Here is a 24,895-nt window from a genome sequence, read left to right as displayed (position 1 = left end):
TATGTGGGGTGCCTGGGTGGCTCAGTGGGTTAAGCCTCTGCCTTCGGCTCAGGCCATGGTCTCAGGCTCCTGAGATCGAGTCCTGCGTCAGGCTCTCTGCTCAGCGGGGAGCCTGCTTCCTCCTCTCTCTCTGCCTGCCTCTCTGCCTACTTGTGATCTCTGTCTGTCAAATAAATAAATAAATAATCTTTGAAAATGAGTAAATAAATAAAAATATGGGGTGTGTGTGGTGTGTGTGTAATGGACTACTACTCAGCCATCAAACAAGAATGAGATCTTGCCATTTGCAACAACATGGATGGACACAGAATAATGTGCTAAGGGAAATAAGACAGAAAAAGACAAATACCACTTACACGTGGAATCTAAAAGCAGAACAAAAGAATAAAGAAGAACAGATTTTAAATCTAGAGAGTTGGTGGTTGCCAGAGCAGAGGTAGGTAGGGGGGTAATGAGTGAAATAGATGAAGAGGGTTAAGACACACAAACTTCCAGTCAAACACCAGATAAGTCCCAGAGATGAAAAGTACAGCACAGGGAAGAGTGACTAATAAATACTATAACAACGCCATATGGTGACAGGTGGTGACTACACTTACCATGGTGAGCACTGAATAATTTATAGAACTTTCGAATAAATATGCTGTATACAGGAAACTAATACGATACTGCATGTTAATTACACTTCAATTTAAAAAAAAGTTATTAAAATTCTTAAATGAGATACCTCAAAGAAATCTTTTAACATATGAAACAACAGAAGAATCTTCTACTTGAGAAAAACTAGCAGTAAATACCTCGGAGCGTAGAAGATACCAGTGGATTATTTTGCTAATGGACACTTGCCCACAACCAGTGCAGGAACCACACGAGGTCCGGAGTGGAAGGGAGGCCCATCCGGAGACGGCACACACCCAAGAACAGGGATGGCGTCTTACTGTGCGGTCATCCGAAAGGTAAGTTCCTTGTCAAAGTGAAACAGCTAGCCTGAACCGCGCCAGGCTGGCCGCAGTGCCTCAGTAACCCGCTTCTCTCCCACCCCACACCCTTGAACCGCAAGATACCAGCCCTCCATTTACTTCAGCTCCTGGGAGCAGGTTTCCCTCACACATTCTGTCACGACAAGTTCCATTAGCTCTGTTGCCAGGCCCTGGCTCAGCCGAGTTAACACCAGTTCTCTCTCTCGTTTCAACCTGAGGGTAAAAGAAAAAAAAAAAAGCACAAGGGTAATGTTTAAGACTAAAAAAAAGTGTCAACACTCTCTCTGACCTCAAAAGTTGGGATCTGAGTTGTGCTGCCTCAGCCGGCAAGCCCATTCCTCATATCCCAACAGACAAACCGCACAGCCACGCACACTCCAGCTCCCCCGACTGCCACCCTTGCCCCCAACTCCAGCTGCGGGGGAAGGCTGCTGCTCCCAAGGCGGGTGTGGCCCCGGACCCCCACCCATGACCTGGGCTGCAGTGTAGGAGGGCGCTGGGTTAACCGGGGGTCTGACACCAGTGCAGTGGACACCGGTAAGAGCATCCCAGGCCAGGGTGGGTTCTGTCCTGTGTCCACGCACTCTGACGTCACGCGCACGCTCACCTCTCCTCTTCCGCCTGCCGCCTCTCCTCCTCCTTTCGCTCCCTCTCCTTAGTCACTTCTTCCACTGCTATGTGCCTCAAAATGCCTGTGGTTGCAGCTGTTAATAGCTCCTCCATAGCAGCATTGGAAACGCTAGGCAGAGAAAAGGGGGTATCATTCCAAATAAATAAATAAAAGGCAAGCAAGCCACATAACTAAACGTAACATTGGCAAGAAAAAACTGTATTTGTCTTTAACATAAAAATTAAGCTCATGTCTAAAACACACAATCTATCAAAACTGACTCATGTAGAAACAGAAAATCTGAATAGACCTATAACTTAAAAGATTGACTCAGTATTCAAAAACCCCTCCCAACAAAGAAAAGTCAAAAACCAGATGGCTTCATTGACAAATTGTATCAAACACTTAAGGAAGACCTAACACCAACCTTTGTGAAATGGTTCTAAAAATCTGAAGAGGAAAAGAGAAAGAAACACTTACAAACACTTCTGTGAAGCCAGCATTGCCCTGAACTGATACCAAAACTAGACAAAGACACTGTAAGAAAACCACAGACCAATATCCCTAAAGGATACTAATGTGGAAATCCTCAACAAAATACCAATAAACAAAAATTCAACAATAGGGGCGCCTGGGTGGCTCAGCGGGTTAAAGCCTCTGCCTTCAGCTCAGGTCATGATCCCAGTGTCCTGGGATTGGGTCCCGCATCGGGCTCTCTGCTCAGCGGGGAGCCTGCTTCATCCTCTCTCTCTCTGCCTTCCTCTCTGCCTACTTGTGATCTCTGTCTGTCAAATAAATAAAATCTTAAAAAAAAAAAAATTCAACAATATATTTAAAGGGTTATAGAAAATTACCAAGTGAGATTTACTGCTAGAATGCAAGGATAGTTCAACAAATGAAAAACGACATAAGACAAACATACAAATAAACTAAAGGGAAAAAACTCATATGATCGTCCCAACTGATGCAGAAAGAGCATCTGACAAAATTCAGCCCCATTTCATGATAAAAGCACTAAAAAAACTAGAGATAGAAAGGAATTTTCTAAACATGATATAGCCTATATATGAAAAAACCACAGCTAACATCATACTCAGATGTGAAAGACTGAGAGCTTATCCTCTAAAGCCAGCAAAAAGACATGGATGACCCATATGCTGCTTCTATTCAATACTACATTGGAAGTTAGAAAAATAAAAAACATCCAAACTATAAGGGAAGAAAAAAATTATTATCTATTCATTGAGGACATGATCTGGTATATAGAAAATCCTAAGAATTCTGCTCAAAACCTATTGGAACAAGTTTAACAAGATTGAAATATAAGGATCAAAAAAAAATCAGGGGTTCCTAGGTAGCTCAGTTGGTTGTGGACACCTGCCTTTGGCTCAGACCATCATCTCGGGGTCCTGGGATGGAGCCCCATTTCAGGCTACCTGCTCAGTGGGGAGTCTGTTTCTCCCTCTGCCCCTCCCCACCACTGTCTCTCTCTCTCGAATCAATAAATAAAAATCTTTGAAAAAAATTAATATTTCTATATACTAGCAATGAACATTCTAAAAATGAAATTAAGCAAACAACTGGATTTAAAATAGCACTGAAAAGAATAAAGCAATTAGTAATAAACTTAGCCAAGGAGATGAAAGACCTATACAGTGAAAAGCAGAAAATATTGCTGAGAGAAGTTAAGGATGACCTAAACAAACAGAAAGACAACCCATGCAGATAGACTAGAAGACTTTTTAAGTAACATGGGGCTCAAATTCACAACCCCAAGATCAAGAGTCACATGCTCTACCAACTGAGCCAGCCAGGCACCCCTAGTCTGGAAGACTTAATGTTAAGATGTCAGTACTATCCAAAGCAATCTACAGATTCAATGCAATCACTATCAAAATCCCAGAAGCATTTTGCAGAAATAGAAAAATTCATCCCAGGGGCATCTGGCTGGCTTAGTCAGTGAAGCGTCCAACTCTTGACTCCAGCTCAGGTAACATCATGATCTCATGGTCATGAGATCCAGCTCCAGGTTAGTCTCTGCGCTAGACATGAAGCCTGCTTAAGATTCTCTCCCTCCCTCCCTCTACACCCCCCACCCCAGCTCGCTCACTCTCAGGAAAAAAAAAAAAAAAAAAAAGAAAAACTCATCATAAAATTCATATGGAATTTTAAGGGACATCAAATAGTAGAACGATCTTGAAAAGGAGAAACAAAGTTGAAGGACTCATGCCTTGTGACGTCAACACTTACTAAACTATGGCAATCAAAATGATGTGGTACTGGCATTAAAACAGACATATGGACCAACAGAGTAGAACAGAGAGAATCCAGAAGGAAACCCTCATGTATATGACCAGTTGATTTCCAACAAGGGTGCCAAGACCATTCAAAGAGGAAAAGATGGTAATTTCAAAGCACAAAGAATATATAAAAAGAATGGTGTTAAATCTTTATCGTACACATGAAAACGAAACAAACATGGATCAAAGACCTAAACTTAGGAGTTAAAACTATCATTTTCTTAGAAGAAAACACAGGAAAATATTCATAACTTTGGACTTGCCAGTTTCTTAAATATAAAGCCGAAAGTACAGGCAACAAAAGAACAGTTAGCTAAAACGGACTACGTAAGATTTAAGACTTCTGTGCGTCTAAGGACACTATCAAGAGAGTGAAAAGACAAACCAAACCAAAAAGACATTCCCAAACAGAAAAGGATTAATACCCAGAAACAGACAAACTCCTACAAACTCAACAACAAAAACCAATTCAAAGATGGGCAAAGGACTTGAATATAGATTTCTCCAAAGAAGATACACAAAAGGCAAATAAGCACAAGAAAAAAGGCTTAACATCATTAGTCATTAGGGAAACGCAAACCAAAACTACAAGATACCACTCGGCACTCATTCTGATGACTACTATAAAAAAACTTAAGGGCGCCTGGTGGCTGAGTCGGTTAAGCGTCTGCCTTGGGCTCAGGTCATGATCCCAGGGTCCTAGGATCAAGCCTCACATCGGGTTCCCTGCTGACTCCAGTATAAGAAAATCCATCAGACCTATCAATTAACAGTAGCCTTTCTGAGTCACCTACATTCATACAAATGCAATTATGTTCTTAATCACTGTGTGATTTCATGTGTAATAGGGTTTTTAAAACATGTTTGAAATCCTTAAAACACTCTGATTTACTAAATCAATTAGTAAGTTAAGTCTTAGAAAAATTCTGATTATTAAATTTATTAAGATTACATCTTTACAATATTAGATAGAATCAGATATACAAAATTTATAACTGTAGTTTGAAATCTCCAAAGAAATTTCATTATACCATAAAATGCATAACTTAACAACTTTAATAACCCTAACATTGCTCAAAAAGCACACACAAACAATCATACCTGCCTAGAGGACAGGACCAAGAGTTAAGCCTGTACAAATGAGCAGCTGTGACCTCCTGTCCAAGGCTGACAGCAGCTCTCTAAGGAGAAACACAGGGGACAGGGAATGCCCCCAGCAGGCCGACAGCTTCAGAGCCGGTGGGGCCCCGCACTCACCCCAGAGCTGTGGTCGCGAAGGCCGCCCCAGCGGCACCAACCTCCTCACAGTCCCTCTGAAGAACCTCCTGGATGAGCTCATCCACCACTTGAGCCAGGTCCTAAGGAGAAGACAGACGAGTCAGCGCGCTGCCAGCGAGAAACACTGCCTTGATCTGGACTGAGCTTAAAACCGAACAATCTAGCCCTACAGTCTAACGGTACTGGAAACCTTCGCAGAACCCAAGATGGTCTCAGGGAGCATCCCCCCACCCCAGGACAAAAACATCCCTTCACAACCGCATTAGTGGACACTGTCTGAGGGCAGCTGACAGTCCTCATGTGGGAATCGGCCACACTGCGTCCGGAAAGGTTTCCCGCTACTGAACAGAGAGAAACCTTCTGGAAGAGGACAGCGCAAGCCTGCTGCCTGCTCGACGCCGCCCCACGCTGCCCCCCACACCACATCAAACACGGTCGGCTTCTCTAGCTGTTCTTCACAATCGCCTCAGGCTTCCTTCACGCCCCAACCCCCGCCCAAGCAGCAGGGTGGCAAGCCCGATCCCACAACCTATGTGTAGACAGGCCCTGTTCAACCCCATCAGTGGGCACACAGTGCCGCCTGGGGCCTCCCATGTCCCCTGTCACAGGTCCATCGGCTCTCCCAATGAGCAGTGCAGAACATCACCCAGAGCAGACACGTCAGCGGTGCCAGATGGCACTGGGACAGGAAGCGACAGAGTACTGCTCTGATGACAGCAACACAGACGGGGGCTCTGCACTGGCCTGGGGGCTCCGCCCCAGCCCTGCCACCTGCAGCTAAGGGACTGCAGCCAGGGCCTCTCCCTAGACCCCTCATGGGAGACCACGCAACACAGCCCACTCCACAGGGCTGAGGGTGCCCACAGAGACCCACGTGTCTGCAGAGCCGTCAGTGCAAGGCAGGACTTCCCTCAGCCCTCACGTTATGTCCATAAGAACCCTCCACCTCCTCCAGAGTCTGAGCTACAGCCCGTTCAAGCAGACACAGGCAACAAGCTAGGGGCCTGGTCAGGGCATCCCAAAGCTCGGGGCCCCAGGCACCCTGTCAGAAGGACGAGGGCTCAAGCCACCCCGGCTGGCACTCAGAACACTTGAGAGCCACAGCGCAAGCACCTCTGTGGGTTCGATCTACAGACAACGGTCAGACTGGACATCAGACACTACTGGGGACACCTGCACAACCCTCGGAGCCCTAATCTGGAAGATTCCTTACCGCATCAGAGTACGAAGGTGCAGGCCTCGGAGGAAGCAACTCGGGCTGCGCAGGGGGCTGCATGGGGGGCTGCCCAGGGGGCTGGAAGAGGCCAGGCGCTATGCTCGGGGCCGGTGCCGGGACGTGAGGCAGAGAAGCTGGTGTGGGCATGGCACTGGGAAGGGGCTGCTGGAGGAGAGTGGTTGGCAGTACCTCTGCCTCCGCCCCACATGCCTCTCCTTTCGCCACACCTGGAAGGGAACAGGCAAGTGAGGACACTTAAGACAACCCCCAGGCACCCACAGTGACCCTCAGGGCTAGCCACCCTCCCAAGCGACATCAGAGGGGACAAAGCGTGCTTCACCCGCGGGAAGCAAGCACCGCGCCATCAGGGAGCCCTTCAGGCCCCTCTTGAGGGGGGAGGAATATCTGAGCCCAGATCAAATACCCAGCAACCCCGCCCCAACCCACAACATCAGCCAGACGCTCCTACCCCCAGAGAGGCTTCCTGGAGAGGCGAGGCTAGTTCCCGCACGCGACTGCAGCTTCTCACCTACTGTGTCCAAGCTGGGTCTCTGGGTGCCCACAGGCAGCTCTGCAGCCAGGCTCTCCCCAATGTACTTGTTCTGGGAGTTAAAGCTGCACACAGGGGTATGACGAGGGACGGGGGACAGCGGCCCTCCATTCACGATCTCCCCGACCGACACAGTCAGCTTCCTGGTAATAAACACCGACTTCCTGGCCTTGGACAACCCCTCTGGTTCCAGGAACGAGGACCGGTTCAGCTCGACACAGCTACCCAGACCACAGAGAACCCAGAGAAGCGTTACGTAGGTGAGAAGCCTGCCTTCACCTTCTCAGCTCCCAGCAGCAATGCTGGGAGCCCCGTCCCCAGCACTGGGTCACCCCACTACCGTGTGTAAATGAAGAGGGAGGCAGTAAAGGGCGATCTGGTGTCCCAGCCCATAGTACCCACAGCTGCCAGCCCGGACATTTCCTTGTGACATGGGAGCCTCCTGGCCTACTTGTACAAAGCCATACGTGCAACAACACACACCTGCATGCTCCTGTCTTATTCCAAAGCCACATGTGTCTGTGAGGCCTGGCCTGCAGGAAGCAGACAGGAAGGGGCTGGCAATGAGTTAAGAGGAGGGAAGAGTCAGAGAAACAGCAATTTGGAACAACCCATGGTGCACGTTATGGTTCCGTTTACTGGGAGAGGGTCCCGGAGTTTCATCAGATTCTCAAAACACGGACTCGAAGCAACAGAGAAGCTCCTGGCCTGACCCACCAGTGCCTGTCTGGGCCACCATAGGTGGGCAGTGGTAGTCCCTGGCCTGCAAAAGCCATGTTCGAAAGAAAGAATAAGGAAGACCCTAACCTTTACCTTTAGTTTCTTCAGTAACTAGTGAAAAGCACTGATTTTGGAAATGCAAAGAAACGGGTCTGAATGCAATCCACTAACGAGCAGTGTCTGATCTGGGGTTGCTCCCCAACCATTCTGAGCCTCGCTGTGTTCACCTGCACCCCAGGGAGGCAGCATGGGGAACAGGCCCTCTCTGGGGCCTGGCATGTAGATGGCACTTCCCAGCCCTTTATCAGAATTAAAAGAGAAAAAAGAGAGACAGAGAGAGAGGTTCCACAGCCACCCTCTGCTCTTACCCATCAGAGACAGTGAGACCATAGAAGTTCAGGAAGTCTGTGGCCTCTTCACAGTCTCTGAACAGCAGCATGCGCACCACGCCGTCCAGGGGAAAGACAGTGGAGCGCTGCGTGCTCACAGTGTACGCAATGTTGAGCGCTCGGAGAGCATCTTTTCGGATCTGAAGAGAGAAGCCATCACTGCAGCGTTAAGGAGCCAGTCTCCATGACCACGAAATGCCACCATGGGGGACAGGGTCCTGCTGCGGCTCAGTCCCACTGGAAAGCAATCCAGTACTAAGAGGCCCGCGCTCAGCAATCATCAGGGCATTTGCTCAGCAGAAGATGCTCCAGAAATGCCAGTGAAAGTGTGAAGCAGTCAGTCTCACACTCAGGACCGGTTCGGCCATGAAGGAAATCCTGGGCGCTGGGAGGCTCAGTCGATTAAGTGTCTGCCTTCAGCTCAGGACACGATCCCAGGGTCCTGGGACTGAGGCCTGCATCAGGCTCCCTGCTCAGTGGGACGTCTGCTTCTCCCTCTGCCTGCCCCTCCACTACTTGTGCGGCACATGCATGCTCTCTCTCTGACAAGTAAGCAAAATCTTCAAAAACAAGCAAAACAAAGAAAGAAACCCTAGAAGACAAATCATCCATCAGCAGGACATGTGGAAGGTCTACTGTATACCATCCATTCAACACAAAGCTCTATGATATTAAAAATCATCAGAGATGAAAGGGAGCCACGGAAAAATGCAGAAACAGCATGAAATTCCTAACAAGTGCTTTAAAAAAAGAAGACAGGAAAATGTTAACAAAAACTGCATGTGGGTGCCAGGACTCCGGGTGACCCCTTGCATCCTCCTGCAGTGTTAATTCTAACAGGATTTATCGAGTATTTACTTCTCACCCGGCATTGTTAACGTGGAGCACACAACAACGAACAAAGCAAAATCTCTGCCCCCAGACCTGATGTGTTAGGGAGAGACCAACAACGATCAAAAACCTGTGAAATACACAGTACATTTAATGGTGACAGTGCAAGAGAGGAAGGCAGAGGAGGGCAGGCAGGCAGGGGGTGGTGGGGCTCTGCCGAGGTGGCAGGCAAGCCAAGGCCTGAAGAAGGTGAGCACCATATGGTTCTGTGAGGATAAAGAACAGCAGCGACAACAGCACATGCAAAGGCCCTGAGGCAGGACTGTGCTGAGGTTGGAGGGACAGGAAGCATCACAGCAGGTGGAGCTGAGCAAGGGAGCCTTTGGGCCCATGTCAAACACTTCGTTTCTCTAAAGCATTTAGGTGTCCTTTTTGTTTCAAATTATTAAAACAGGCACAAATGGCTAACATTCTAAGAATATTACATAATCATTCTGAAAATATTAACTATCAGTTTTATTTACTGAATGTACAGAGTTCCCCAAATGGCACACTGTTAAAAATCTTTTCATTTGTTCCACAATCTCATTGCTGTTGGCAATTCTTAGACAGGACAATGAACAAACTTGAAGACCCTCTGCCTGGGCTATGACCATGGGCTCAGTCACTGTTTACCAAAGGATCTCATGTGTGACCAAAGAAGAAAAACAACCCGAAGTCACTAACCAGCTGGCCAGGTCCTAAGACTCACCTCCCCCTCCACCCCGGCCGCCGCCTCCCCACCCAGCGGACCCCTTGCAGCTGGGGGCAGCACAGTGCATGCGCTGTCAGGGGACTAGGGCTGAAGACCTGACTGGCGGAATTCTGAGACCAGGCATTCAGACTCAAAGCACCAGGTTCGACCTGGTTTGCACGGTACTGAGGTTTGTAACCCAGGGCACAGCACAGCACTCAACAAGGAGCAGGCCCTTCAGGTATTTATTGAAATGGATTCAGCACCATCAGGTTCACTCCCAAAATTTAGATTAATAACACTGAAGAATTTTTAAATCAGGGACCTTATACGTGCAAAATTTTATTTTTGGTTTGTTTCCAAGAAAATGATAGCGTTGAAACTCAAGTCCTATCATTCTAAAGATATTTCTCCGATCTGAACCTAGGAACAGTATTTTCCATCACACGGCCTCTTCCATCAGTGGTCCATGGTGCCAGCCCGTGACACAAGGTAATGCGGGCAGCCCCCTCGGGGAGCTGCTGCAGTGCTTACACGAGAGTGAACTTGGGACTGCGAAAATAGCAAATACCAAAAGTAACAATCTGATTTCTTCCAATTCTTCAAGTATAGCTACATTACTCACCTGATTAAAGTAACAGTGTAAAAGACAAGCATTCAGATAAGAAGCCGACCGGACCAGTTTGAAAAATCTCACAAAATTATTACTGTTCAATGCAGCAAAGGCCTGAACAGCAAATTTCACTTCGGAGGAATTTCTAACAGCAGGATGGAACTGTTGTACTTCTCTGTTAATTAAAGGAGACAAGGGGATTAGAATTTTTTTTTTTTCCTTTTCCATCTTTTTTAAGTAGGCTCCAGGCCCAGCATGGAGCCCAACAGGGGCCTTGAACTCATGACCCTGAGATCAAGACCTAAGCTGAGATCAAGAGTTGGATGCTTAACTGACTGAGCCAGTCAGGCACCCTCAATTTTATTTTTAATTAGACAAAATGTCCATGAAAATAGATGTGATTTTAAAAAAACCTAAAGTTTAACCACACTGAGAAAGAGGGACTCAGGATGACGTATGCCATTTGACTCAGCTCGCTGACTTCGAGGCTGCCACACTTGAGCTGGACTGGGAACAGCAGTGCTCTCTAAAAAGATGGTAAATAAACAGGGCGCCTGGGTGGCTCAGTGGGTTGGGCCGCTGCCTTCAGCTCGGGTCGTGATCTCAGGGTCCTGGGATCGAGCCCCGCATCGGGCTCTCTGCTCGGCAGGGAGCCTGCTTCCCTCTCTCTCTCTGCCTGCCTCTCTGCCTCCTTGTGATCTCTGTCAAATAAATAAATAAATAAATAAATCTTAAAAAAAATAAAATAAATAAAAAGATGGTAAATAAACAAATGCAAGCAATAATCAATTTAAGAACTGATTATCAAAGAATTACTTTTATGCCAAATGACTGCCAGCTGTTTCTGATGGGGATGACATCTAAAAAACAAAATTTAACTTTGTTTTGCTTTGTAAATGAGCAGAGCTGACTGAATCACCAAGAGGGATGGCTGCTGGGGCGCCTGTGTGGCTCCGTAGACTCAGCACCTGACTTGGTTTCAGCTCTGGTCGTGATCACAGGGCCATGAGACTGAACCACGCGTGGGCCCCGCTCAGTGGGGGTCTGCTGGAGATTCTTTCTCCCCCCGCCCCTCCCCTGCTTGCACGCTTTCTCTAAAGAAAAACATCTTTTTAAAAAATGGAGGGGCACCTGAGTGGCTCAGTAGGTTAAGCAATTGCCTTTGGCTCAGGTCGTGATCTCAGGGTCCTGGGAGAGAGCCCCGCATCTGGCCCCCCGCTCAGCAGGGAGTCTGCTTCTCACTCTCCCCTGCCCTCCCCCCTGCTCATGTACACACTCTCTCTCATATAAATGAAATAAATCTTAAATAAATAAAGTCTTTAAAAAAAAAAAAAACCCTGCCTTTTCGCACAGCTTAGACGAGCTTCTAAATTTGAAAATTTACCTTAGGATGTCCCCCTTGTTGAGATTGAGCAGAACATTGTACCCCTGGAACTCAGCTTCACTGGCACAGAACACGCCCTTGTTTCTCAGGTCCTGGTACATCTCCTTCAGACTCTGAAGGCACTTGGTCATGTTCTCATTGTTGATCTTGGCATCAAAGGAGGACATGGGCTCCTCACACATGAAGTGAGCACAGTGGATATGGAACCGGGTGCACTTCTCAATCAGAGACACCGTCACAGGGTCACACAAGTGCTGCTGTGTGATGTCCTGGCCACAAGCAAGAGGGAGTATTACACACACACACACCTTCCATACATGCGTCTCATATACACGGATTTCACGCATGTTATTTCCATGCACTGGGAACAAACTATTAGAAGAATCACGATTACCTGGATTTCTCACATGTCAATTTCAAACAAAGCCCATGAGTCACATTTTAACAGGACTTTGTAAGGATTTTAAATAACAGCATTTTTTTTTACACAGATGAAATATAACTGAGTAAATGAGTAAAATGGAAAGAAATCTTGCTTCAACTTTGGAATTCACATGCATTTTCTAATTTTCTGACCAGAAGTGGCTGATACCTTCCGTATGCCCCGGGTGCGGTTCCACACGAAGTCATACCAGTCCCGCAGGCTGCCCTCCTTCTGGTCCATGATCTGAGTCACCAAGTAGTCCATGGTCCTGCTGAGCACTGCTGAGGGCCGCAGCTCATGCGGAAGCGGTTCTTCCTGATCAGCGGAGGAGCGGCTGTACTCCTTCACAGCTGCCGCGTGGTCCACCTGGGGACACACAGTTGGGGCAAACAGCACGGTGTCAGGTGCTGGGCCGGCCTCCCCACAGCTGTGCCTTAAAATGAGGAGGAAAATCCCCCACGTACTCATACAACATCAATAACACAGAATATAATTTTAAAATGTAAAATTTCTGTTTGAAACTAATGATCAAAATTCAAAAACAAATGAGGACTGGTCTCTGGCGAATACAACATGGAGCACAGAAGAAGAAGTCATGTCAGTGGGGGTGCCTGGCGGGCTCAGTCAGTGGAGTGTGAAACTCTTGATCTCGGGACTGTGAGCTCAAGCCCCACACTGGATGCAGAGATGACTTAAACATTTTAAAAAGAAACAAGGAATGTAAGTAGAGATACACCTGCACGGCTCCAAGGGCAGAGGTGTGACGGGTAAAGAACCCTGAAGCACTGTAACAGACTCCAGCCACACTCAGACACCAAACTTAACTCTACACATACTAGAAAAGAAATGGAAACAGCAGCAGGGGCCTCACAGGGTCAGGAGAGCTGTGCGCACAGGCCTGGAGCTGTCCCACCTGAAAAGGAGCCTGAAGACATGTGGCCAAGGACAGAAGCCCAGACATCTACAGGACTGAGCCCTGGGCATCCACTGCAAGCCAGCATCACCGTCTCCTAGGGCAGGAGCCTCTGCTGGGATATCATGCCCAGCTGGGGTCCCCACATTGGGCAGCTTAAAACCACCAGTCACGGGGCGCCCAGCTGGCTCAGTCCACGGAGCATGTGACGCTCGATGTCAGGGTTGTAAGTTCAAGCCACATGCTGGGTACACGTAGACATTAGTTAAAAATAAGATCTTTAAAAAAAAAAACAAACCCCACCAACCAAGAGAGAAGGCCGCAAGCAAAATTAACAAAGAGAAAAAAGGATCTAAAATGATGCAGAGGGGCGCCTGGGTGGCTCAGTGGTTAAATCCTCTGCCTTCGGCTCAGGTCATGATCTCAGGGTCGTGGGATCAAGTCCCGCATCAGGCTCTCTGCTCAGGGGGGAGCCTGCCTCTCTGCCTACTCGTGATCTATCAAATAAAAAAAATAAAATAAAATAAAATGATGCAGATTTCCTGGGGAACAATTTGGGATCATGCATTGGCACACACGTGTTCAGGAACCTGAAGAAAGGTCACACCCTCTAACGTAGTAACTTAATTCTTAGGACCTATCAGAAGAAAATAATGTACATACCTTAGACTCATTACATACAACATGCCCAACAGAATTTTTTTTTAAGATTTTATTTATTTATTTGACAGAGAGAGATCACAAGCAGGCAGAGAGGCAGGCAGAGAGAGAGAGAGGGAAGCAGGCTCCCTGCTGAGCAGAGAGCCCGATGCGGGCCTCGATCCCAGGACCCTGAGATCATGACCTGAGCCAAAGGCAGCGGCTTAACCCACTGAGCCACCCAGGCGCCCTGCCCAACAGAATTATTAATAAAATTTAAATATCTAGTGATTGCAAAATGGGAAGTTTTGACAGAGCTACATAATCAATAATATGCTGTCATTTTAAAGGTGCTAATAGAGTTTTTCAGAAAAGAAAAGGTAATAAAACTTATGTGAAAAGGATTCATACAGAATTGCATCTAGACCATAATCTCAACTATGCAAAACACAAACAGGAAGAAAACTGTGAAAAGGAAAAAGAAATGAAAAGAAACTTTTAATCTGTGACACAAATCTATATGTACAGCTAAGCCTTGAGTACCCTGGGGTCCAGTCAGTCTCTGTAAGTGCCTGCGCACGCCTCACAGCCCTTTAATGTGAAAGTCCATAGCAGCCACTCTCTAAATCCCTGCCACCCTCTAAAAAGGTAAATGCCCAAATCAAGTACCAATGTGTACCGAAACTATAAAAGAATAAGTCCCCCCCCCGATATATCCCACCTCCACCCTGAAGATTAAATATGGACAGGGGCCTAGAGAGGAATCCCAGGGGGACACAGGGCTTCACCTGGTCAGTCCCTGGGACCACTTCAAACACGCTCAGCTGGCTCCGGGTCTCCCGCATGTACCGCTCCTTTTCAGGACACATGTCTGGGCACGTGCCAACGAAAGTCCTCGCTTTATCCAGGTCCGTTCTTTTCACCCGCGCTAAAGGACAAGGAAAAAGGAAGAACGAACCACACAGTTACTATGATGATAAAAGGAAAAACAGAACGAAAGGCAAACGCCACATGCAAATGACAAAGAAAAGCACTAGGCCTAGAGAGAGGGAAGCATGACCTATCACGTCAGGCACCAGGGCACCCGGAGGCCTCGTCGCCTCACCACAGCCATAGGCCTGCACTACATGACACGGGTGGGGCCGGGGGGCAGCAGACATCACTGTCCATGGCTCCGTAGCGGTCTGAACAATCAACAGTCATGCTGCGGTATGTTTGTTAAAAAGATCAGTTTGCCGACTGTAAACATCCCAAACACACTGGCTCTCTCTCGTCGCTTCCACTCCAGCCTGCTGGTGCTGTGGAGGGAATCACCTACGAGAACACCTACAAGAGCCTGGGTCCTGAGTAAACTAGTCTTACTGCCTACAGGGTTAAACAGTTCCAAAAGTATCTTTTAAGTGAGATGAACTATAACAACAGTAAGCTTAAAATACACACATTTTTATCTTGAAAAATTTCAATACGCACTAATTTTATCTGGAATATAAAAATCACCAGGTCAGTGACGCGACGAACAGCTTTCACTATCATGTTATGGAAGCACTGTAATGAGTCCACTTACTCACAGCTTCCAGAAAGAGTAAAATCCTACAGCTAAAATTTAATTTAAGAAAAACTTTGCGGGGGTTCCTAGATGCCTTAGTCAGTTAAACGTCTGCCTTCAGGTCAGGTCATGATCCCAGGATCAAGCCCCATGTCCAGGTCCCTGCTCAGTGGGGAGTCTGCTTCTCCCTCTCCCTCTGCTGCTCCCCCTTCTCCATTTCTCTCTCTCGCTTGCTCTCTCTCAATTAAATAAATAAATAAAATCTTTTTTTTTTTTTAAAGATTTTATTTATTTATTTGACAGAGAGAAATCACACGTAAGCAGAGAGGCAGGCAGAGAGAGAGGAGGAAGCAGGCTCCCTGCTGAGCAGAAAGCCCGATGTGGGGCTCGAACCCAGGACCTGGGATCATGACCTGAGCCGAAGGCAGCGGCTTAACCCACTGAGCCACCCAGGCGCCCCAATAAAATCTTTTTTTAAGGGGTGCCTGGGTGGCTCAGTGGGTTGAGCCGCTGCCTTCGGCTCAGGTCATGATCTCAGAGTCCTGGGATCGAGCCCCGCATCGGGCTCTCTGCTCAGCAGGGAGCCTGCTTCCTCCTCTCTCTCTCTGCCTGCCTCTCTGCCTGCTTGTGATCTCTCTGTCAAATAAATAAATAAAAATCTTAAAAAAAAAAAAAAATCTTTTTTTAAAAATGTAAAAAAGTAAAAAACTTTGCAAAGAAAAGCACAAATACTTTCTCCTTTCATGTGTGGTCATTGCACCTATTTTTTAAAAATTAACCAAATACTTCTTTTTTGAATAGGTAATATACGCACATGAGATATATTCCAAAGGTATAAAAATGTTAAAATAGAACCCCCCCACCCTGCACCTTGTTCCCTCTCTGATCAAGGTGAACAGACCGTTTCATCCTCCATATTTCATGTACCCACAGGCAGGGACACTCACGTGCGCATGGACATGAACACGCCCCCCCCCATGTATACACAAATGTAGCATACTACATATTTCCACACTATGATTTTCTACTTCATAATATATCTACATATCTAATACATATCTACAAGACCCCAGTCTTCTTTCAGGCTGTTTAGAATCTCGCTATGTGGATAGTCAATTCCCAATCTTTTTTTTTTTTTTTAAAAGATTTTATTTATTTATCTGACAGACAGAGATCACAAGTAGGCAGAGAGGCAGGCAGAGAGAGAGAGAGGAGGAAGCAGGCTCCCTGCTGAGCAGAGAACCGGATGCGGGGCTCGATCCCAGGACCCTGGGACCATGACCTGAGCCGAAGGCAGTGGCTTAACCCACTGAGCCACCCAGGCGCCCTGTCAATTCCCAATCTTTGTCATCCCAAACAACCTTGTGTGTGAAACATGTGTGCCCACACCCCCTCCCCCCCACACACACGTGTGGGACTGCCTGCGGGACAGCTTCTGCACATGGGACGCTGAGTCAAAGGCACAGGCTTTCCTAAGGCTGAAAGGTACTGCCGACCTGCCCTCTTCCGTGGGGCGCAGCCATCCGCCGCCAGCTCAAGGACGCATCAGCATGGTGCGACAGGGGAGAGGCCCCCTCTGTGGGTGTAACTGGCATTACTCTGTGTGGTGGGGTGAGCACCTTTCTGTATGTTTAAAAACCAATTCATGACACAGTTGACCCTGGAACAGCACAGGTCAGAACTACACAGGTCCACTCATACACAGATTTTTCATGGTACCTTAAGTATATTTTCTCTTCCTTATCATTTTAATAACATTTTCTTTTCTCTAGCTTAGTTTACTATAGGATATGAGATATCAACACACAAAATATGTGCGGACGGACTGTTACGAGTAAGTCACCAGGAGGCCGTCAGCACTTAAGTTTTTGGAGAGTCAACAGTTACTATGTGGCTTTTCGACTGCAAGGGCGCTGACGCCCCAAGCCTTGTGCTGGTCAAGGTCAGATGCACTTCCTTTTCTGTAACTCTTCCGACCCCCTACTCGTTTCTCTATTGGGCTGGTCTTTTTCACAATGACTTTCACAATCCTTTCTGTATCAGGGAAATCAGGCCTTTGTGATATGAGTTACAGATTTTTCCCCTTGGTTGACATTTCTTAAGTTTCATTTGTGCGGATTTCTGTCAAACCAAACATTTGGATTTTTGTTTAATATGTGCTTTCTGACCACCCCCTTGGGAAAGCAGTACACAGCAAAGACTCTATGCATTGCGCTGGAGGACCTAGGGACTCAATAACAGCGGGGCCCCATGGGCAGGGGGTGCTCCCTCCTCCCAGGTCCTACAATGACGTTATCATGACCTTAGCCAGGTCTCTGGACCACTGCTGAGATGTGCAGACCATACCTTGCCGCATGATTCTGTCCCTCTGGTCAAGCAGGCGGTACTTCTCCTCAGAAGTCTCAGCCACGGTGCCTATCAGGGTGCTAAGTGATGACACACATGGCCCAAGACCCTCAGAGCCCTCGGAGCCCGAGTCAAAAGGGTCCCCCTCAAACTGATGGGTCTTCAGAAGACTTGCCTTCTTCACTGGAGAGCTACAAAGAAAGTAACATATCAAGGGCCTTGTAGCCATCAGGTGTTTCTACCACTTCTCCTTCGGAATACTTCCATCATTCAAGACTTTCTGCTCCTCCAAAACTGACAAACTGCAAGCATGGACATGAGACATGCCTTGACCATGCCAGTGATGAGCACACGGGTGTTACTCTTGTCATGTATGGATTTTAAAATATTTCATACTCTTTGGGTGCCTGGGTGGCTCAGTTGGTTAGGCATCTGCCTTCGGCTCAGGTCACAATCCCAGGGTCCTGGGATCAAGCCCTGCATCAGGCTCCCTGCTCAGCGGAGAGTCTGCTTCTCCTTCTGCCCCTTTCCCCTGCTCACGCACACTTGCCCACACTCTCTCTCTCTCTCCCTCATGCGCACGCAAAAATAAATAAAATCTTTTTTTTTTTTTAAGGATTTTATTTATTTATTTGACAGAGAGAAATCACAAGTAGGCAGAGAGGCAGGAAGAGAGAGAGGAGGAAGCAGGCTCCCTGCTGAGCAGAAAGTCCGATGTGGGGCTCGAACCCAGGACCTGGGATCATGACCCGAGCCGAAGGCAGCGGCTTAACCCACTGAGCCACCCAGGCGCCCCAAAAATAAATAAAATCTTAAAGAAAAAGTACTTCATACTTTTTAAAAATGAGATGCGAGCACTTAAACAGCTGAAATGAATATCTGTAGATTTCTCTCTCCAAAAAATGAAATTCTGCTTGGGATTAAAAAAAAAAAAAAAAAAATACTTTAACGCCAGGAGGAAGTCACAAGCCTACATGTTTTCACACGTCACTTCACTCCGGTAGAGGAATACACTAAACAGAAATGGGCAACGTCTCTGAGCTTCCCCACTTTCTGGTTGGTTTTCAATACTCGCGGAACTCTGATGTTGAAGAAGACAGGACTGACTGGCGGGAAAGGAAAAAGCACAAACAAATCAGCAGCTACACTGCTGGCTGGGAAACGAACAGTGAGGAAACAGTATACTGACCAAAGTGCATGAAGGGTCAAACAGAAGCACGAGGTGAGAGGAGGTGGGGTCACGCGGGAAGGGGGGCCCTTTGGGAACAGAGTTCCACTCAGACAGGGAGGCCACGTGAAGCACACAGCACGTGCCCACTCCCACCTGAGAGCCGGAGCCCTGGCTCCCCAGCCATCACGCGGCCAAGGGAGACTGCCTCACCGTACTAAGCAGAATCTACAGAAAGTCATACTGGAAACTGCTACAAGGAGCTACTGGGAAACTTGATTAGCCGCCTCAGGGGAAAGCTGCTCCTTCTACACGACACACATCAGGTGCTGGTAGAAGTGCATGGGGCATGGGACTGAGCAAGACAAGTGAGGAGCCCAGGGGCTCTGCCCAGCCGTCTTCCCCTTGCCCTCCCACCACGCCCTCCTCTCCCTGTCCTAGGGCCCCATTCCCCCTGCTCAGGTGTCAGCGTGGCACCCACTTCCCTGCCATACTCCGGCATGACCACTGCCAAGCACACAGAAGCTGAAGAACCCACAGGAAGGACCAGACGCACCTCTTGTTCAGGAGGGTGCCAGCTGCAGCCCTCGCCCCAGGCTTGCCAAGAGAAGAGTGCTGAAAGGCTGTGTCCTCGGGGCCCTGGCCAGCTTCGCTGTCACCTGGCTTCTTCTCCTTTATGGAAAAGGGCTTCTTGTTGGGACCTGAGGACACAAAAGCACAGAGTTCATGAACCACAAATCACTTGACACTGGACTTTTTTACTCAGTTTGAAAAAGTAATACTCTCTTAATTATCACAAGGGGTTCCAAGGGAGCCCACAGAAACACTCAGAGACCCAGGATGTACCGCCTGCCGGCCCACCCTGGCACCAGCAGAAGCTCAGAGGGTGTGGGACAGAGAACCGGAGACTATACCAAGAAGAACTGAAAACTCACTTATTTTCCTCTTATGCCAGAAGATAGACATGTCTTTATGCAAGCCTTTCCCCTTCTTCCTAGCCAGGGCTGCAGACACCTGGAAAACAGTCCACAACACAGTGTATGAGGACATCAGGCCACCAAAGGAAATGAGATTAAAACTACAAAGGCAGGGGCGCCTGGGTGGCTCAGTGGGTTAAAGCCTCTGCCTTTGGCTCAGGTCATGATCTCAGAGTCCTGGGATCGAGTCCCCCATCGGGCTCTCTGCTCAGCGGGGAGCCTGCTTCCTCCTCTCTCTCTGCCTGCCTCTCTGCCTACTTGTGATCTCTGTCAAATAAATGAATAAAATCTTAAAAAAAAAAAAAACACACACACAAAGGCAGTAGCAGAATTCTGCACCATAGAACGAAGCCTCTGACCCTACGTGTTCTGACCACGCAGTCTACTTCCAGACACAGCAGCCACAGTCCTCGCCTCCCTTCCTCATCTCACAAGCGTGGATTTGCTCTTCTCCCTTTTGAAAATAATGACTTTACTGGAATAGAACCCATAGCTTGGCCTTTTTTGCATTTGGTGAGATGACTCTTGTCACCTGATTACACATACAGTAACAGAAAGATCGTCAAGTTACACCTGAAGACAAAAGGAAGAGAGGGCGCCTGGGTGGCCAGTGGGTTAAGCCTCTGCCTTCGGCTCAGGTCATGGTCTCAGGGTCCTGGGATCGAGCCCCACATCGGACTCTCTGCTCAGCAGGGAGCCTGCTTCCTCCTCTCTCTATGCCTGCTTCTCTGCCTACCTGTGCTCTCTCTCTCTGTCAAATAAATAAATATTAAAAAAAAAAAAAAGGAAGAGAAAGATACACATGGGATACAATTTATCACAAAAGCAACTACTTATTAGCATACCTACAGACATACCAACAAAAACATCTAGAAAAATACATCATACTAGGTAATGGTGTTTGCTCCTGGGTAACAGGAGAGATGAGGGTAATCAGGGGACCTCGGCATTATACTTATCAGTGAACTGCTTACAATGACAATTTACATATTTATTACATTAATATTTTTTAGGGTTCAGCTAGAAGCGCAAGTACAATTCAATAGTCAAATAACTTAAAAAAACAACACTATGACCCAGCAATTCCACTCCTAAGTACATACCCAGTAAATTAAAAGAAGGGTCTTGAGATATTTGCACACTGTCTTCATGGCAGCATTATTCAAAATAGCCAAAAAGTAGAAACAACCTTGGTCCATCGACAGATTAACAAACAAAATGTAATATATTGGAATATTATTCTATACAATGTACTATTATTCAACCATAAAAGGAATGAAATACAACCTCATGGACAAACTTTGAAAACATGACACTAACCAAAACAAGCAGGACAAATATTATACAATCCCACTTAAAAGTAATTTCTAGAACAGGCAAACTGATAGAGACAGAAAACAGATTAGAGGTCATCAAAGGCTTAGGGAAGGAGAAAATGGGGAGTTATTGCTTAGTGGTTACAGTTTCTGTTTGGGATGATGAAAAAGTTCTGGAAAGGGACAGTGGTGATGGCTGTACAACATTGTGAAGACAATTAATGCCACCATTGAAAAAAAAATCAACAGAAAAGAATAAACATCAAAAGCCCCAAAGCTGTGCATGTATTTTGGCACAGAACTTCTACTCTCAGGAATTTAAACAAAGGATATAAGCCAATCAGAAACACATACATAAAATGTCCACAAAGAGAAAACTGGCCAAGTAGGTAACCACGACAGAAGGCCACGTAGCACGTAACAATCCTATTCTAATGCAAGCTATTTACTGATTTCAGGCCTGGAAAGGTTACCAGACAGCATATGCAGTGTGATCCCATTCGTGCAAAACCAACATGACTACAGACTTGCCAAGATATTAACCAAAACATTCTTAATTGGTATCTTAGAAAATAGAGTTTTGTGCCCCCTCCCATAGATTCGGTTTTTTTCCTCCTACATTATCATTTTTAAAAAGTATAAAGACATGCTTTCTACTTTATAAATTCTATAAAAATTTATCTCTCCCAAGAAAATTCAGAAAAAACCATAAAGATATAAAGCCACATAATGTGAACAGTCCTGTATGAACACACCACACCAACACATTGCGCACGTGTGCTTATGCACAGATTCGTAGTCAAGTTGTAAACCCAAACGAGCAACAGCAGTTGTCTCTGGAGAATGGGACGACAAGGGGAGTCCGCTGTTTCTGGGCTGTTGGAATGTTCAGTGATCATGTACTGTGCCAAATAAACAGGAAACTCAATTTCAAAAAAAGTGCTGTGTGGTTACAGAGATACTCCCATTCATCTCAGGGAACTGGACTCATGGAATCACTCTCCCAGTATTTCTAGAACACTCATTCAGTGGGGACTGCAAGCTTTCCACGAGTAACTCCAAGTTATGAAATAAACTGTGCTACACCAGCCTCTCCAGGTTAAAAATAAGATATTCGAGTACTTGCCCAAATTCTAGCAAACAACTGGTATATTAAAAAATTGGTTTTAAAGTGAAAAAGTTCAAAATTTTTTCCACTCACATTAAATTTCTTGGAAATACTCACATGATCAAAAAAATACACCACTGCAAGCTTTTTGCTGCGCCTGGTAAAGATACGCTGCACTTTAGCAATTTTACCAAAGTGTTTCTCCAGAATGGTCCTGTCATTGAGAGAGTCGGGGATGTTCTTACACTGGATTGCTGTGATTTCAGTGGGAGACAAGCCCCCAAGACTGTCTGTGCTCTCGCTTCTTTTACTTTGACGTCCGGGCGTTCCTCTTAGAGAATCTAGGGATCAAAGAACAGGCACCAAGACGGATCAGACGGGGCGCCTAGGTGGCTCAGTCAGTTAAGCAGCTGACTCTCGATTTCAGGTCCGGTCATGATCTCAGGGTGGCGAGATGGAGCCCCGTATCAAGCATGGAGCTCAGCAGGGAGTCACAGCCCGCTTGAGATTCTCTCCCTCTCTGCCCTCTGTCTACTTGTGTGCTCCGGAAAATAAGTCAATCTTTTCAAAAAATGTATCAGACATAACATTTCAAAGTCTATCTATTGATTTCTGTATTGCTAAGTAATCTCCACATCCAGTGTGGGGCTCCCATTCATGACCCCGAGACCAAGAGCCACATGCTCTTCCGACTGAGCCAGCCAGGTGCCCCTGAGATATAACACTTCACACAAGAGGCAGCACCTATGTAAGAGCAAAGGAAATGTTCACGTAAAACATGCTCTTGGTGTTAGAATTCCTAGGGTTTACAGAAAATTCACCAGACCCATCAAACACCCAGGGAAATATACCAAAAACCTGCCAGCAACATTTACTGGACGGCACATGTATTTAGATCTCACCTTCTTTTTTATCTCTACTTTCAGTTTCTTCCTCTTTATTCACACCTGGGAGCCGGGAAGGTGCCAAGACAGACTGACCTCCTCCTGGAATGGCCGCGTGGTCGTTCTCCCCAGATTCGGCACAGCCAATATCCTTTTTAGATTCCTTATTGCTCAGACGACTTACTTCTTTATTGCTTTTGAAGACATCTTGTATCGTTCGACCAAACAAGGTGCCTCCCCGGGGTCGATTCAGGCGGACAGGTCGCTTATCTGGAGGGTGATCTCCCCTCGACAGAGCATCCAAGTCTTCTGCTGCATCATGCCCATGTCTCCTTGGGGACCGATCCTGGTCCTCTTTCCTTTTCAGTCCTTTCATGAGGCTGGGAAGTGGCTCCATCTGGGAAACACGTTCTTCACATCCTTGTCTTACACCTGTTTTGCTAACTGGGAATGGATCACCCAGAGGTCCTGACGATACGGGGAAGTTAGTGAAGCTACTATTAGAACTTCCAAATAGTGACTTAGAGGCCCTCTTCTCTTCCTCTACATTTTGGTTTGACAAAGCAGAGGTAAAGGCAGATGATGAATTATTACTATTGACTGGTTTTGAAAAGGTAAAGTTTGAAGTGGCAGCTGAGCTGCTTGTCACCTGAGGAAAAGAAAATGGAGCCAGCCCCCCAGGACCGCTACTAATTGGGTGAGAAAATGTAAAAAATCCAGAAGTAATTGAGCTCTGAGTTTTCTCTGGCTCAGATTCAGCCCCAAATATTGGTCTAAACACGGAATTTTCCAGAGGTTTAAAGCTAAACTCTGTTTTCCCAAAACCAGAGCTTGCTATTTCCCCACTTTCTGGTCCAAATGTAGACGTACCCGGAAAAGCCCCAAAATTGGATGACTTAAAACTAAATCCTGGGTTTGCAGACACACATGAACTTGAAGACCCAGAGGCAGCTACAAAAGCTGGAGTTTGTTCAAGTCCAGAAAAAAGTCCAACGTTTGAGGTTTGGGAGAACCCTAACGTTTGTGTTGAAGAAGAATGACTTACTCCAGAAGACGTCGGAAAGCTGGATACCTGTGAAAATCCTGAGGTTTTCCCAGATAGCGTATTATTCTGTCCAAAAGAAGGCTGACCGAATCGGAAGGGTGGCTTAGCCTGAAACGTGCCTATGGAACTACTGGTAGATGCTGGGAAAACCCCAGGCTGCTGCCCGCTAAAAGGATTAGCTGGGTTCATCTTCCCAGGCAAGGCAGTGAACACCGTGTGCGCACGAACAGTTCTCTTCTTAAACAGCCCGCTCGGGGACGGAGCCCTCCCTCATCCTCACAGTGCGCTGCAAGACAAAAATCCACATCATCAGGTCCCGCTGGAAGACTGAGCAGAATCTGCAATCACACTGTAAGGATAATTCAAAATCAGGCAAACCAAAGGGCTAAGTATTCTTTCCTGAGAGCCAGCGGGGAGCCTGGGGGGCGGGGCGCGCCTGGAGCAGCGGGTGAAGAACCGATTACTTTGTTACGGGAGGCTTAACGCGTCCTCCTTTAGACTGAGAAAAAAGTTGAAATTATTTTACTGAGTGGGTGAGTGGCGCGAGAACCCCAAACCGCGCCGAGAAGGCGAGCGCGGCCGCGCAGTCCGAGCGGGTCCTCCCGCCCCCGCGGCCCGAGAGCTACAATGTAGCACCGTGGGGCGCGTCAGTGTTGCAGTTTCCCCCGTTTCCTGCTCGCAAAGTTCGCCGCGTCCAGTAATGGCTACACCCGCCGGGGACTCGAATTCGGCCCGAGATCCCGAGTCCCGGCTCCGCCGGCGGAGCCCGCCAGGCGCCCCGCAGCGTCTCCTCCCGATTTTCTCCCCAAAACCAGAAACCGGATACATCAACGGCGCGGCTGTACCTGCGGAGACCCCCGACCCGGCTCAGAGGACCGAGCGCCCCTGCAGAGCGGCCGCCCCCGGACCGGGGCAGGGCGGGGCA

General features: G+C 47.3%; 1 protein-coding gene across 3 annotated transcripts in view; it reads right to left on the bottom strand.

Moving 5' to 3' along the window:
- The window catches only part of MCM3AP (minichromosome maintenance complex component 3 associated protein), a 48,267-nt gene extending 23,899 nt beyond the window's left edge, over window positions 1-24,368 (bottom strand). For 2 of the 3 annotated variants that reach the window (XM_047717657.1, XM_047717667.1), the window contains exons 1-15: window positions 22,944-24,368; window positions 22,159-22,382; window positions 19,576-19,654; window positions 19,197-19,341; window positions 17,473-17,663; window positions 14,369-14,508; window positions 12,197-12,394; window positions 11,605-11,873; window positions 10,233-10,395; window positions 8,023-8,183; window positions 6,914-7,155; window positions 6,382-6,611; window positions 5,148-5,248; window positions 1,588-1,719; window positions 1,080-1,193 (exon numbers count right to left, since the gene is read on the bottom strand). In XM_047717657.1, coding sequence (XP_047573613.1) covers window positions 1,080-1,193; window positions 1,588-1,719; window positions 5,148-5,248; window positions 6,382-6,611; window positions 6,914-7,155; window positions 8,023-8,183; window positions 10,233-10,395; window positions 11,605-11,873; window positions 12,197-12,394; window positions 14,369-14,508; window positions 17,473-17,663; window positions 19,197-19,341; window positions 19,576-19,654; window positions 22,159-22,382; window positions 22,944-24,159 — 3,605 coding nt within the window. In that variant the 5' untranslated portion in view covers window positions 24,160-24,368. The remainder of the gene's footprint in view (window positions 1-1,079; window positions 1,194-1,587; window positions 1,720-5,147; window positions 5,249-6,381; window positions 6,612-6,913; window positions 7,156-8,022; window positions 8,184-10,232; window positions 10,396-11,604; window positions 11,874-12,196; window positions 12,395-14,368; window positions 14,509-17,472; window positions 17,664-19,196; window positions 19,342-19,575; window positions 19,655-22,158; window positions 22,383-22,943) is intronic. The other variant, XM_047717678.1, reaches the window with a different exon arrangement.
- Window positions 24,369-24,895: the final 527 nt, after the last annotated feature.

The sequence above is a fragment of the Lutra lutra genome, chromosome 1 (assembly GCF_902655055.1).
Source record: "Lutra lutra chromosome 1, mLutLut1.2, whole genome shotgun sequence".
In the NCBI taxonomy this organism is placed as follows: Eukaryota; Metazoa; Chordata; class Mammalia; order Carnivora; family Mustelidae; genus Lutra; species Lutra lutra.
This window is presented reverse-complemented; position numbering and strand designations above follow the sequence as displayed.